The sequence below is a fragment of the Crocuta crocuta genome, unplaced genomic scaffold, assembly GCF_008692635.1.
Source record: "Crocuta crocuta isolate KB4526 unplaced genomic scaffold, BGI_CrCroc_1.0 scaffold3, whole genome shotgun sequence".
Taxonomy (NCBI): Eukaryota; Metazoa; Chordata; class Mammalia; order Carnivora; family Hyaenidae; genus Crocuta; species Crocuta crocuta.
Genome location: NW_027529934.1, coordinates 11162824 through 11178842, shown reverse-complemented (window position 1 = coordinate 11178842; position 16019 = coordinate 11162824). Strand labels below are relative to the sequence as shown.

The window sequence follows — 16019 nt, the reverse complement described above, 5'->3', positions numbered from 1 at the left end:
GGCCAAGATATTTAGGAGCCTTTGGGGAAAGAAGAGGCTATGATTCCAAAATTCTTCTTCCCAAGATTCAAAATTAGGTCCCTTTCAAAATGTTTTATACAAATGACCTCACTTGATTTTTACAAATCACAAATGCTTTTTGTTATATATGTCTTTAATAATCCGTGGTTTAGATGACTGAAATATAGTTGCTTTCTTAATGATTTAAAATCTTTACAAATACACACATACAAATACAATACAAATACAATATTGTTTTGAAACAACAGGTATATGACCTCTTAAATGTACTAGTTCTCTTATTCTTTCTAAATTCCTCTAAGATCAGATGTACTCTGGTGTGTGTGTGTGTGTGTGTGTGTGTGTGTGTGTAAGTAGAGAGAGAGGAAGGTATACTTATTAATTCACGATAGATACATGCCTCTCTAAACAAAAAGTTTCAAAAGAAACCTTTAAATTTTAAATTGATAAAATATGAAAGGAAATATCCAAACCGTTGAGGCCCTGTGAAAATGACTCAATGGAATTTTATTTCCTTTTAACACTATAGATGTTTTTCATTCCCTTGTGTTCCTCTGTGGATCCCAACAGGTGAACTCTTCAAGAGATTATGGCCAGTGACTTCAGTGATGATTAAGTTGTTTGAGTTTTAAATATCAAACACCTGGGATATTTTCCTTTCAATTCAAATCTTTAATTTCCACCAAAACTCCAGTAAAAATAAATACCAAGCCTTCAAAATGGGTAGAATAGATAATTTCTTTCAAGCCAGTTTGGGTTTGAATAAAATTTTCAATGACTTTGAGATTGACACCATAATGTTTTGATAGTTAAGACTCTTGCAAACCCAGAGTTAGCTACGCAAGTAATAGACACCGTTAAACCTCACATCTCACAGTCGACATTGACATTTTATTTCAGCTTCTAATCAAAATGGAGTCAGTCAAGGAAACAGGTTTATTTCTTTTTCTATTGTTATGGTTCTGTTGAATGTGTGTAACCTAATCATTACCATTTGCCCTCAAATAACACATCTGTCTTTTCTTTTCAGAAATAGTCTCTCAGACATTTATATAAGCTTCTTTTTGGTATTTTAGGAAGAAGGCTTAGTAAGTGCTATCCACTCTGTTTTCTAAATTTTATGAGTTTTGTTTTACGGATATGACTTCCACTGCCCTCAGAGAATGAAGACACTGCCATAGTTTGTACCTAGTGCTTCAATCAGTTCCCAGAGCCAATACATGAAACCATAAAATGGAAGACGGACATTCTCATTTTTTACGGGCTTATCCTTTTAAACAATCCATTCCCCACTTGTCATTCCCCACTGTTCCACATGACAAGAGGGCTTCACTTGATTCTTGGTATTTTCTGCCTAAATAAGATTCTATTGAGAAGAGTCATCTTTTTCTTTTCTCCACTTGTGAAGAATATTAGGTCCTATGCACAATATCAATGTCATTTTAAAATACTGTTCACATGCTCAGAGGTCTGTGAGCAATAAATAATTTTTAAATAATAAATTAAGCATAGTTTATTTTTTCTAAACAAATAGAAACAAAAAGTACACATGGCTTCATGTAACCACATCCGTGATCTAATTAATTAGTGACTCCTAGGTGCCTTAGAGGGGACAAGGTAACAACGTGACTAGAGTGTTAGAGTTCCCCACACACATTCATGAGGATAACATGTCAATCTCAACATAACAGAGGAAGACAGTATTCTACTGGAACTAGGATAAATATTCCTTTTTGGTGTATTTGTGGATGTAAAGACTTCATATTATTTTGAAGTATGAGCTTTGAGTTCTTCACTTCATTTTCAACATTTCATTAGGTGAATTCGATGAATGAATAAGTGGAAACATTTACGCATTGTTTTCTAACATTTCCTGTAGTTTTCTAGAATGTTATAATTGCCTCTGATACATTTTCAAATTTCAGAGGAAACACCCGTTTCTACTTATTTTCAAGGTCAGCAGTAAGGTTATGTTTTTGAAACAATGTGTGAAGTAAAACTCAGAATAAGGGAAAACAAAATGGCAGATACCTCACTCGAGAACTAATTGTTCAAAACTCTGGGTTTCAGAGTCTCATCATTAAGCCTGTATGCAGAAAGCTCTTGGTCTGAATTGTAGTCACAAGGGGTGTTTGCCCAAAGTGACAGGAAAGGGCTTTGCTGAATTAACACTCCAGCAAAGTTCAGTCTTTCTAATATCAGTAAGAGCCAGTGAAAATGAGTATATAACTAGCAAGAGAAATATATCCAGGATTCTCTCATCTCTGAGGCTTTTTTGTTGCCAAAATGTTAGGATTTTTTGTGGATTGGGCATAAGACTGTCACTTCACATATTATCATCTGATTCAATCGTTCTCTACTTCGGTATTTATATAAAAGAAATGAAAGCGTATGTCCATGCAAAGACTTGTATATGAACATTTATACAGCCTTATTTGGAAATTTTTCCAAAGAAGACATACAGAGGGCTAACAGGTACATGAAAAGGTCTCAGCATCACAATCATCAGGGAAATGCAAATCAAACCCACACTGAGTTATCACTCCAGAGCAGTCAGAATGGCTAGTACCCAAAAGACAAGAAATAACAAGGGTGGCGAGAATATGGAGAAAAAAGAACCATCGTGCACTGTTGGTAGGAATGAAAATTGGTGTAGCCACTGTGGAAAACAGTATGGAGGTTCCTCAAAAAGTTAAAAATTGAAATATCATATGACCCAGTAATCCCACTACAGGACCCAAAGAAAATGAAATACTAACTCAAAAAGATATATGCACCCCTATATTTATTACAGCATTATTTACAATAGCCAAGATATGGAAACAACCCAGGTGTCCATCAATAGATAAATGGATAAAGAAGATGTGATACACACACACACACACACACACACACACACACACACACACACAAATGGCATACTACTCAGCCATAAAAAAGAATGATGTTTTGTCATTTGCAACAACATGAATGGACCTTGAAAGTATAACATTAAATGAAATAAACCATTCACTTATATGTAGAATCTAAAAAACAAAACCAATGAACAAACAAACAAAAACAGACACTTAAACACAGAGAGCAAACTGGTAGTTGCCAAATGGGAGGTGGGTGGGGGGAGAGTAGGTGAAACGGATAAAGGGAATTAAGAGGCAAAAGCTTCCAGTTATAAAATAAATAAGTCACAGATATTAAAAGTACTATACTGTACTTTTAGGGAATACTGTATAGGGAATACAGTCAATAATATTGTAATAATACCGTATGGTTACAGATGATGACCATGCTTATCGTGGTGAGCGGTGAATAATGTATAGAATTTTCCNATAAAGGGAATTAAGAGGCAAAAGCTTCCAGTTATAAAATAAATAAGTCACAGATATTAAAAGTACAGTATAGGGAATACAGTCAATAATATTGTAATAATCGTATGGTTACAGATGATGACCATGCTTATCGTGGTGAGCAGTGAATAATGTATAGAATTTTCTGATCACTATGTTATACACCTGAAACTAATATAACATTGTGTGCTAATTTTACTTAAATGCATCCTCTGATAAAAAACAAAAGTGGAAATCACAAGCAGGAACTTATGGTAGTCAAGGGCACCACCTGAGGAAAAAGACTGAATATGTCCCCTAAGTCCAATTTAACCTTGAACAAGATGCTCTGCCTCCCTAGGCTTCAGTTCCCCCATCTATGAAATGAGGTTTATGATCGTGCGGTCTTCCTTATAGGCTATGGTAAAGGTTAAACGAAATAAAATTAAACTCTTATTGAATGGACATATCAAGCACTCAATCATCTAAACTGATACTATTATTATTTTCTTACCCTGAGAAAAGGAAAGAATCATGGGAGCCTTTCATGTCTAATAGACAATGAGGAAAAGAGTCTGCCTGTTCCAAACAGAGCAACACAGGAGCTGCTCCCAAAGAGCACTAACAGCTCACACTAAGAACCCCTGGAATTAACACATCCTACACCAGAGACCTGCATGTTACATGATAAGATAGTCATTAAGATTGACTGAGAGACTTCTAAATATTATGTCCTTCCAAAAATATAATTTGACAATGATTCCTTTATTTAATAAAACTCCCTTCTTATATAATTCAGCCTGCATTACTTTCAAGTAGGGAATTACACCAATCCATAGGGCCAGGATGTCCAGATAGAAGGTTTTTTGGGGGAGGATAGAGGGAGAGGAGGGAAATGTTTGAAGACATGAGTTGGGAGAGGCAGGGAGAAAGAATGGGGAAATTTAGGACAAGTAAATTATCCAATTAACAATGGATCTTTTGTGTTAGCTTCTTTGACACAAGAATATAACATCTGTGGGTATCTTTGAGATTTCAAACTTGGATGTTTCTTATACCTAAGGAAACAGTAATTAGATCTATTGACAATAACTCAGTTTACAAAGAAATAGAAGAGTAAGACTGTTTTAGTTCCTTTTCCAACTTCAAAGGTGAATTAAGTACATCCTTGAGATGTGTCTTAACTTGTGTTTCCAAAATGTAATACCATACGATGATTTATAGACTGATGCTTGGCCAAATAATTTCTTCACTATGGTTTCTTTTATGTTAAATAAAGATGAAAGATACTTACTCTACTTAATTATTATTTAAAAAAAAAAACAGGAAGAAAGAGGAAACTTCAAGTTATCTCAAGAGAAAGTTGATACCAAAAATATCCCACTAGGTTAGGAAATTGATGAACTAGGTTAAAAGGATAAAGCATAATACTTCACAATTTCCATTAGAATAAGAGATGAAAAATCACTCTTGAGTAAAATGTACGGACTCAGCACACGTGTGAATCTCCGGCAGGTCTCACGTCTCTTAAATGGGCAACTGTCACTATAGCATCAATTTTTTGCCAGAGTTTATTACGTTTATACAATAGGAGAATGTGGAGCAATGAGAAAAGAAAAATTGCTAAATTATATGCTAAAAATTTTGCAAATCCAATTTTTAACACTGTCACTCTGCTTTTTGTTAACAAAATCTTCTACCTTGGTGGCTCTCTTTAAGGAAAACATTGGCGTATATAGTTTCCAATAATCCAGTCACAATATCTTTTCTCACACAGGAAATAAAAAAAACCATCTCTCCCGTCTTTTCCCATTTGAGTAAATGTATTTCCTAGCAACAGCTAGCCATCTGGTTTCTAAAAAACAGAGGGGCACAATTTCTCCACTTTGAAAGCAAAATAACAACATTATGAGGATTATAAAAATACTAGTTAACATTTATTGAGCACTTACCCTGTACCAGAACTTGTTTGAAACATTTTACATGCATTATCTTATTTAATCTTAAACTAACTTTCCAAAATGGATAATTCTATTATCGCTGTTTTACAAATTAGGAAACCAGAGTTTAAAGAGACCATGTCACAAAGGAATATAGAATTCTTATCATTTGGGATACATTTATCTTTAGATAACTGAATACTCAATTCTAATTGGCTTAAGCAAAAAGGTCATTTCCTTAACTCTGGAGGCTTAGCAGCAGGATGGGATTGAGTGTTGACTTAACCCAAAGGCTTTGGATTTTCTTAGCTCTTTACTCTCCCTTACATTTGTCTAATTCCCAAAATTGTATGAGGATGCCTGGATCATGTCTGGGACTCACATCCATACAGGATAATACCTAGAAGAGAACTTTTTCAAGATGGCCCCAGTTAAATTCCTCTTGAGTCTCAAGTGGCTCAAAGTAGATGAGATGATCTTTCTTGAACCAGATGGTGAGGGGGTTGGAATTGCCATCATGAACATATAAATTAAGGCTCACCCTCTTGGCATTAAGCTTCAATTTACAAAAATGGACATTTTAGCAATGGTTCTCTTTAGTCCTGTTCTGCCTAAGCTAAATTTCAAGGTCAAAATATCAGGGGGTTAAATTTTTGTTATGTATATATATCTATAATTTTCTGCAATTTACATCAAATTTTTATAAATTGTTATCCTTGTAAATTACTTGGTAATTGTCAGAATTGTTACAAAAATGATTAGGACTACAAAAATTACGCATCATACCATTTATTTTAATAACTAAAATGTGTATCTCTGTAGGGCTTATTTTCTACATTTAAGACAACAATATTTTCAATTATGTATATGTCCGTTTTCCCTGAGTATGTGGATATAAATGGGAGTTACGTTTATGAGACCCACCATGTTATTTTCTAGCTCTGGGGCCCAACTCCTAATAAAGTCCTATGGTTCTCTCTAAAAGTTTATCCAGTTTGTTTTGGGAAACTTCAAGTGGTGCCTGACTGCTCAAAGGTTTGAACAGTTGTTCTTTCAAATGCCCCATGTGCCAGCCATGTCTCTTCTCACTTCTTCTCTCCTCTAGTACTTTCTGCCGGAAACCACCATGTCCACTAGGCAGGGCATCTTCTGCGCCATTTCTTTGCAAAAGCCCACTGTCACTTTTAAGCCTGAACTTCACAATACCCTAGGCAGGTGGTGTCCTCACTGATGCAAGAGAAAGTGACACTTTCCTTACTTAGAGCTTTTACTTTCTGCTGATGATATTGACTGTACTGCGGAGTCTTATACAATTCCAGATTAAAAACAACTAAAATAGGGCTTGCCTTCATTAAGGTCAAACATAGTCCATGGGATGGGAGAGGACAAGAAACCCAGGTCCTGTGAAAGTCTTATACTTCTCCCCAAGTCTTTTCTTCCTAGGTTCCCAAATTCTCATGTAAATGTTCATATAAATAACTGCTAAAGGATTCCCCCTATAACCATCAGCCCCTGCCCAGGCATTTCCGAATCTATATGATGGACAAAATATGGACTCGAGCCCTAACCCTCCTAAGGCTGTTTCTTCCAACAAAAACTTTTTACACTAAACTAACCTTCCAAGTTTGTATATCATATGTTGATAAAAATATTTTTGCTAGATATTACTCTAGAAATTTGCAATGTCCTATGATTTCCACCATGATATAATAAGAACTCTTTAGGCAGAAGAATTACTGGGCCATTTCACTCAAGACACAAATGAATCTGTTATGAAATTAATAGAACTTGTATAGATAACAGTAACCACATCAATCAAATGTGAATTTTGCCCCATAAAACTTTTATCTTAGTATTGGCATGCTCCTAGAAACTTCTGTGGAAGCTAATTAATTACTTAATTACTTACTTAATTAATTAAAGTTCTTATCACAGTGAGGCCACAACAAGGTGGCAGAAAGGAGAAAGAATTGTGACAGACATTATCTCCAATGCTTTTTTAAAAAATATCAAGGTTTTCTTAGTATAGAAGTTACTTACAGTTTTTTACTTTTAATCTTAGGGATTAACATCATGAGAATTTTGCTCAATAACTAACTTTTCATATTCTACTCTAGTAAACAGTCACATCTTATTTTACCAATTATCCAAAAGTTGTGCATCAGAAATACAAATTGACTTCACTAAAAAAGAACTATAAAAATTTCTAATTTCTACTGAATTTCAAATACATTTATGCTTAAATCTAAATAATATATCAGTATAGAATACAATGTAGAAACTAATACTATGTAAATCTATGTTTCGCCACATTGGTTTAATACTTTNGAAATCAGATTTGTCACAATTAAGTTAGCCTAATTTTGGTAAGGTAGTTAGTAATAAATAGACCCACTTTTTTATTAAACTGACCTCATTAACTTGTTTCTTGTCCAGATGGAACACTTGACCAGAACTTGTAGAGGCAATTTCTTCATAGACTTTATATCCAATATGGCCTCTGTCATCACAGTCTCCAGTGAGCACAAATACAACCTATAATTTTTTTTAAAGAAGACAGTTTAAAGGGTTTTCATAGATCAATATGTATTTATTGAGTACCTATTATGTGTTAACGTACTACTAGTAAAGTAGAATATATATATATATTATCCATACATCATACATATAATATACAAATACATACACATACATATGTCTGTAATAATACCATACTAGTATAGTATATACTATATATATTCCTCCCTATATCTATGCATTTTGTAAAAGGGTTTGAAGTCCCTCTTACTTAAGAGGTGGAGCTTAATTTGTCATCTCCCAATCAAAGCGTGGACACGTGATTTGCTTTGGCCAGCAGCCTGAGGCAAAAGGGACATTCTATCAGTTCTGAGCCTACATTCAAGAGGCTTTGTATATTTCCACTTGGTCTCTGGTGCTTCTGCCTTGGCCATGAAAAGAACATGCCTAAACAAGCCTACTTGTCTCAAATCCAAAAAAAGTGAGAAACGTGTGAGGCAGAGCCAAGTCACCCCAAAGATCAGCCTAGAGAAGTCAAACCCAAACAATCCCCAGACACACAAGTGAGCAAGCCTCACCTAGATCAATGGAGCCCTGCAAATATGTTTTAAGCCACTGAGAGGTAGAACAGTTTATTACATAGCAATAGCTAACTGATGCAATGAGTAAGTCTGACTCAGACAAGATTCCACATAAGAGTTGGTATTTGAGACACAGGCCTTCTTTGTAGGTCTATGTTCTTGTCACTTCTAGGGATAACATGGGAAGAGTTTTCATTAATCCCCAATCATTTCCTCTCTATATTAGAAAACAAAGTATTAATATGTACAAATATTACAAATATGCAAATATACATATTGGAGGACATATATACAGATCAATATTTGTAAATTATTGATATCAGGCACACAAAGTATAGACAAAGAGGAGAGGTAACCTCCCAGATGCCATTCAGGTATACCTCGTTTTATTGCACTTTGCTTTATTGTACTTCACAGACACTGTGCTTTTTTACAAATTTGAGGTTCATGGCAACCCCGCATTGAGCAAATCTATCAACACAATTTTTTCCAATGGCATTTGCTCACTTCATGTCTCTGTATCACATTCTGGTAATTCTCACAATATGTCCAACTTTTCATTATTGGTATATTACTGATTTGTGATCAGTGAGTATGACTTGCTCAGATGATGATTAGCATTGTTAGGTAATAAAGTATTTTTAAATTAAAGTATATATATTGTTTTTCTAGCCATGATAATATTTCACACGTAAGAGAGTACAGTACAGTGTAAACAAAACTTTCATGTACACTGGGAAGCTAAAAAATTCACTTGATTTTATTGTGATATCTGCTTTAGTGTGGTGCTCAGAACTGAATCCACAGTATCTCCATGGTATGCCTGAATTCCTGCCAGCTGTATTCAGATGGAAAATTTGGGGGGCTGATTCCTACTCACTTGTGACTGTTTCTGTTGGATAAGCTGTAGCACCTCATGGGTGAGCCGATAATCCTTGGACCGTGCATCAGTGAAAACATAGATGAAAGACCCAGGAAGAGAAATTTCCAAGGCAATTTTTATAGCTCCAATACTCATTTCTGGACAATCTCCACCACCCTGTTAAGGAGCAGGAAAAAAATGCAATTATTTTAACAACAAAAAAAAGAATAGAATATTTTAGTTATGATAAGTTGCTTTAGAAGCTCTAGAACTGAACAGTTTCTCTTCACATTTATTTTCCACTGCATTAATCACTTTAGTTGCCAGGAGATGGAAAAGATATAGAGTGATGTGGAGATAGAAAAACCTGTATTTATGGATAAATTATAAACTCACCCAAAATACACAAAATAACAGAAGTTGTTATATCCTTTTTACCTAATTAAATGTTGATTCACTTTCCCATTCCCTTCATGACATCCCTCTTTTCTTATCCTATGTTTGACACCTTGTTTCTACTGTACACCAGAAAAGATCAGCAGTCAGAAGAGAACTTTCATGAACTCCTACCACAGTATCTATGAACCTACCTAGAATAGCAGCCACACGCCCTGCCTTCACTGTGAAGGAATCATCTGGGCATAGCTAAGGCTAACTACTCACGTGTGCCTAATCAAAGACATAGCTCCTGTGGCTGTCCCGTCTCTCTACTCCACTACCCAACATTCCTCCTTAATTGGATCATTCCCACCAGCAAACAAAGATACTGGTACATCTCCCATACCTCAAGTTTTTGCTCAAATATTACCTTTCGGAGAAGCCGTCCATGTCCACCCTATTATATAAAATATACCCTCGTTGCCACCCTTTTCACTCTGCTTCATTTTTTTCTATTAACACATGGTCTCTGTGTTGTACTTCCTACTTGAATAGGCTCCATATATTTTCCTAAACAAAAACAGTCCTCACCCTAAGAATTCTTGTCACATTTATTTCATTCAAAATTATATGGATTTATAGATGAAACTGTAAGTATGCTGAATTTACAGTTTTATATATTTTATATTTAGGATTATTATCCTTCTTATGTTCAATGTCATCAATGTTCTTCAAAATCACAGGGTTTGGGGGCACCTGGGTGGCTTAGTCGGTTAAGCATCTGACTTCTGCTCAGGTCACGATCTCACGGTTTGCAAGTTCAAGCCCCATGTCAGGCTCTGTGCTGACAGCTCAGAGCCTGGAGTTTGCTTCAGATTCTGCGTCTCCTGCTCTTTCTGCCCCTCGCCCGCTCTCACTCTGTCTCTCTATCCCAAAATAAACATTAAAATAAGTTTTTTAATCACAGGTTTTAATGATTGCATAATATTCCAGTATATCTATATTCCATAATTTACTCAACCATTTCTCTACTGCTGAACATTAACGCTTTTTCAAATTTTCCTCTATTATAAATGTAGAAATACAAATCTATTTTATTTATGTATATATATAAAATGTCTGATTACTTCCTTAGCATAGACATCAGTGACTACAGGGCCAAGGGAATGGACTTTCAACCAATATGTCTTGAGCAATCAATAAACTGCTAAACACCCCACTAGGACTTAAACATACAAAGATGAATAATGAGCTAAAGTATCTTGTCCTTAAGGAACCCATAGTCTAGAAAAGATAATCAAAAAGCAAGACAGCTTAGGATTATCCAGGGGTGGGGGTCGGGGAGAGAGGCATGGTTCTATAGTCCACCAGAATCCAGTAAGTAAGAGCTCTTCCTTAAAAAGAAATTAATTTCTTGATGAAAGTGATATCATTTTTTCCTTTAAACTCTGGTGATTCTACTTGATTCTCCTACTGGGGCTTTTCCCGGGCTCCAAACAGTCCTAGACTGCGATACAATATCCTGAGCACCATAGTTCTAATCAGGGTCAAAAGAGCCAGGCTTCGAACTGTTTACACTGCAGCTTGGACAAACCAGAGAATTTTTCCTTCCTTGAATCCCACTCAAAACTTACAGACTGGGAGTCCCATTATATTAAATGAGTTGGAACAACAGAGCCCCAACTATTAAAAAATGCTCCTAAAATTAAAACACCTATCAAATATGTCACTTTCTTAATGGTAGGGGGTTGAATGCTGTGATAACCTGATCTTCACTTCTGAGAAGTCAGCTATAGACCCCCAGAAATTTTACTCAGTTAGTAGTGCTTTCTATTTTTGCAGGATTATCAGCTGTGCATTATTACTTATGTTGTGTTTTCATGACATTTAGTTTAGTAGATAACACTGTTCTCAAAAACTTGTATGCTTGTATCTTCAGACTGTACTTATCTCCCAAATTCCAATTTTACATCTTCAACTGCTTATTAAACATCTATTCTTAGATGTTTTATGGGTCTTCACAATTCTGTATGTCTAAAATAGAACTCATTCTATCTTCCTCAATTATGTCTTCCCTATTTTTGTTAGTCAAACCACCTGCCTCCACATCCAGGTTCAAACCTGAATCATCCGGAGTCCTTCCTCTTCCTTCACCTAATCAGCAGTCAAACCACATTCCTTCTACTTCCATCATGAATTCGTCCCCTCCCTTCCTCTTTACTTCCTACAATTCACTCTTCTTATCATTGATTTTTTTACAAGCATAGCCTCCAATCTAATCTTCTGCTCTGCCTGCCACCAAACTTTATTTTTCCTGCAGTGAAGAGCTATCTATACCATGTTCCTACTTAAAATCCTGCACTACTTGCATTGGATCAAATTCTCTTCCTTGTTTCCTATCTCCCCTACTACCCCTCTTCAAAACCTGCTTCCTTTAAGCTAAGACTACTTCCTGTTCATTGTATATGCCTCTTGCTTCACACTGTAATGTCTTTAGTACTTTCATTCATCTTTCTACTGCCCATCCCCACTATCAATACTCCAACATACTTCTTCGCTCTCCAGATATACTTTGATATGCTTTACATTTCAATGATATAGCATGTTTTCTTCTGTATAATAGTTAGTTGGAAGGATTATCGTGTGCAATAAATGTCCATAAATGAGCATTTGTTGCTAGGAAAGTATGAAATAGCTTTTGGGCACATTAATAACTTTAATATATTGCATAGGAATAATTTTTACTTGAAGACAACTTTGCAAATTCTTAACAAATATTCTGGACTGCTCAAAAAATTAGATTCATACTGTATTTTCAAAAGCTTACACAAAAACATTCCTCAACTGTGCTTGACATCATGCACCTGAGTGTGAATCACAATATAAAAATTAGCCATTTCACAAGCATTTGTTGAATGGCCAAGTATACAATACAGTTCGCTCCATGGTCGTATAACTCTAAGTGAAGACTGTCTTTTGCTAATTGATAATACTTAATATGAAGGGATTAGGAAAAATCTTCTATGAACCAAAAGTCAGAACTGCTAAGAAATCTCCAGGAATATATACTAGGAATGACAAAAATGATACACCTTGTCTAGTCAGTAAAGGACAATCTTTGAGTCACTTGACTTGTATTCAGATTTACTCTAAGAGGACCTAGGATGCCTTAGTTCATCCCACAGCATTACCCAGGAGTAGACTCTAGAGATCATTAGAATCCTTGGAAGTTACCCCAAATGAATTCATCCATTGAGATCCTGCCATATCTTCAGATTCATACTACAACTTGAATGTAGCCCTAAAAAAACACATGTAGAAGTGGAACCTCTAAGCCTTTAATTATTGTTTTTTACCCTCTAAATTTGAATACAGTAGTTTAAAGACACATCTTAATAAAAACCTAGGGGGCACCTGGGTGGCTCAGTAAGTTAAGCATCCGACTTCGGCTCAGGTCATGATCTCACGGTTCGTGGGTTCGAGACCCACAACAGGCTCTGTGCTGACAGCTAGCTCAGAGCCTGGAGCCTGTTTCTGATTCTGTGTCTCCCTCTCTCTCTGACCCTCCCCTGCTCATGATGCCTCTCTCTCTCTCTCTCTCTCTCTCTCTCAGAAATAAATAAAACATTAAAAACATTTAAAAACCTATATGATTAACAACATTTTGTGTTATTGGAACCACCTTATTCTCCTGAAAAAAACCCCTCTGTGAAACACTGAACTTCATGTAGAGTGAGTTTAATATTGGTTAATACCCAAAGGAAAGAGTGTGATGAGTTGACATAGCTATAACTCCACAGAGAACTTCACAAATATAATTGCAAATGAAAGGCATTCTTTTCTCTCCCTTTCCCCCACCATTTCTGCCCTTCTTCTCCCCCTTGTTCCTCCGTCAAGTTCCTCCTAATCCTCACTGATGGATGTGGGGGGAGGGGGGGATGGGCATGGAGGAGGACACTTGTGGGGGATGAGCACTGAGTGTTATGTGGAAACTAATTTGACAATAAACTATTAAAAAAATAAATAAATAAATAAAAAATAAAAATAAAAAAAAAAAAAAGAAAGGCATTCTTTTTCTTTCCTGACTCTTATATTATACCCACAAAACAAAGAATTTGACTTTTATGGACAAACTAACATAGTCTCAAAGCAGCCAGAAAATTGAGGAATGTCAAGTCAAAGGGAAACATTTTGACCTACAGATGTCAGAAACCCATACTAGATATACTTTCATATCCCTTAGGAGTGATTTGTGCAGCTTAGTGGTTTTCCTGCTGTGGAAATCAGTGTATTCTTTACAGTAAAAATAAGTATGCTGCCCTGAATTTCACATTTGCAGACACAGATTATATTATAATCATATTGATTCCATTCCAATTAGAAATTGTTCTCAGAATAAAACTCTTCTCTTACCAAAATAGCACAATATTTTTAAATGATTACTTTTCTGCCTATACTAAGTTAGTGGGTAACTGAAAATTGAAAATAATTGTTAACTAGTAATTTATATCCTAGTGAAACTATTTATCTCATTATGGATATAGGTTCTTATAAAGAAAAATAAGTTTTTTCCCAAAAGAAGATAACATATAATGTTATATTCTTATAAAAACTCCCTGATACCTGAGTGTGCTTTTCTAATCATTTTAAATCATAATCACTAAAATGATCTAGAAAAGGAATACTTTAGATATATGATGTCCAATGATCACTAACGAGTTTTGAGTGGCTATTGAGCATTCGAAATATGGCTTGTGAGGCCGAGGAATCAAATGTTTTATTATAATTAATTAAAATGTAAATTTAAAAAGTACTAATTTTTCATATTGATGACATGTTGATGTGATGATAAATTCGATATACTGAGTTAAATAAATAAATAAATAAAATTAAACTGTTCTTAAAAATTACATATGTGGCTCACATCCTATTTTTGTTGCACAGCACTGTTTTAAAAAAGTTTTTTTTAATGTTTTATTTATTTCTGAGAGAGAGAGAGAGAGAGAAAGACAGTGTGAGCAGGGGAGGGTGAGAGAGAGAGATATAGAATCTGAGAGGCTCCAGGCTCTGAGGACAGAGCCCAACGCGGGGCTCGAACCCACAAACTGTGAGATCATGACCTGAGCCAAAGCCAGACGCTCAACGGACTGAGCCACTCAGGCACCCCTGGACAGCACTGCTTTAGAATGATACTTGGGTTTTGTTATGCACGCTTCATTCTAGACTGTTGTTTGTAAGGTTGTTGCTTTGCACTAAAAGTCTTCCATGAACTTTGCTTTCTGTCAGAAGTTATTAAAAACAAAATCCAAGTAGTTTTAATTTACTATGGCTCAGGAATCAAGTGACAATCTTCTCCAAAAATCTATAAATTATTGAATATATATATATGTGTGTGTGTGTGTGTGTGTGTGTGTGTACATCAGAAGTTTTCCCACAGGTTTGCTAATAATATTTCTCAAATCATTATTCTATCTTCTGATTCTTAAACTCAGTTTTGGCAGAACAGGACTAAAAAGAACCATTGTCAAAATGTCCATGTTTATAAATAAACCTCATAAAGTCAGATACTTCAGGTTGATCTGTGTCAAACTCATGTACAGATTTTAGAATCGAGGGCAATGGGATTGTTACTGAAACACTAAAAACAAACTGTTTTACATTTTAGTTCCAAACTTTAAAACAGGAGTCCTTTAAAAAGTCTTAACATTTTATGTTTTGATATGAATACCAAATGGGAAAAAATAATAATATTCCATAAAACATCTATAATGGAAACATTTTGAATTGATGAACTTCAATCGATGAAAAGCCTCATTAATTTAATTGACACTGTAACTGCTAGTAAGATACCCTACTAGTATTGACTCAATGGGTGTCTACTCCAAGCCAGGCACTAGGAGAGTATTGTCACATATACTATGCTATTTACTCTTTATCTCAATTGATGACGTAGGTGTCATTTTTAGCACATTATATTGCCAGAGCACTAAATCTTTAAAATCTCCTTCCTAGGGTCACATGGACTACTAAGTGAAAGAACAGAGTTTGGACCTCAATTCTGCCTGGCCTGAGCATTCATGAAAACTCCAGTGAGGCATTTTCTTACTTTCATCAACCTCTGTGACTGCAAGCAAGCAACTTGTAAGAGAAACGATAAAAGCAGAGGGGGAAAGATTCTCATTCCTCCAGGTGCCCACAGAATATTGTACATTCTTCTACTGTAGCATCTGCTGAGTTGTATTATAATTTATATGTTTCCTCCTCTAGTTTACTCCTTGATGAACTTAGTAAGTGGTCCATTGTGGTTGGATGAATGAAGGGATAAATGAATGAATAGTGCATATATAAGAGAATGAGATTGCACAAAATAATCTTGACACAATCTAGGCATGCTTTC

General features: G+C 35.4%; 1 protein-coding gene across 1 annotated transcript in view; it reads right to left on the bottom strand.

Moving 5' to 3' along the window:
• Nucleotides 1-16019, bottom strand: part of HMCN1 (hemicentin 1) — a 442670-nt gene that overhangs the window by 310570 nt on the left and 116081 nt on the right. Inside the window, exons 3-4 of the mRNA XM_077763274.1 lie at nucleotides 9263-9421; nucleotides 7697-7819 (exon numbers count right to left, since the gene is read on the bottom strand). Of these exons, the coding sequence (XP_077619400.1) occupies nucleotides 7697-7819; nucleotides 9263-9421 (282 nt within the window). The remainder of the gene's footprint in view (nucleotides 1-7696; nucleotides 7820-9262; nucleotides 9422-16019) is intronic.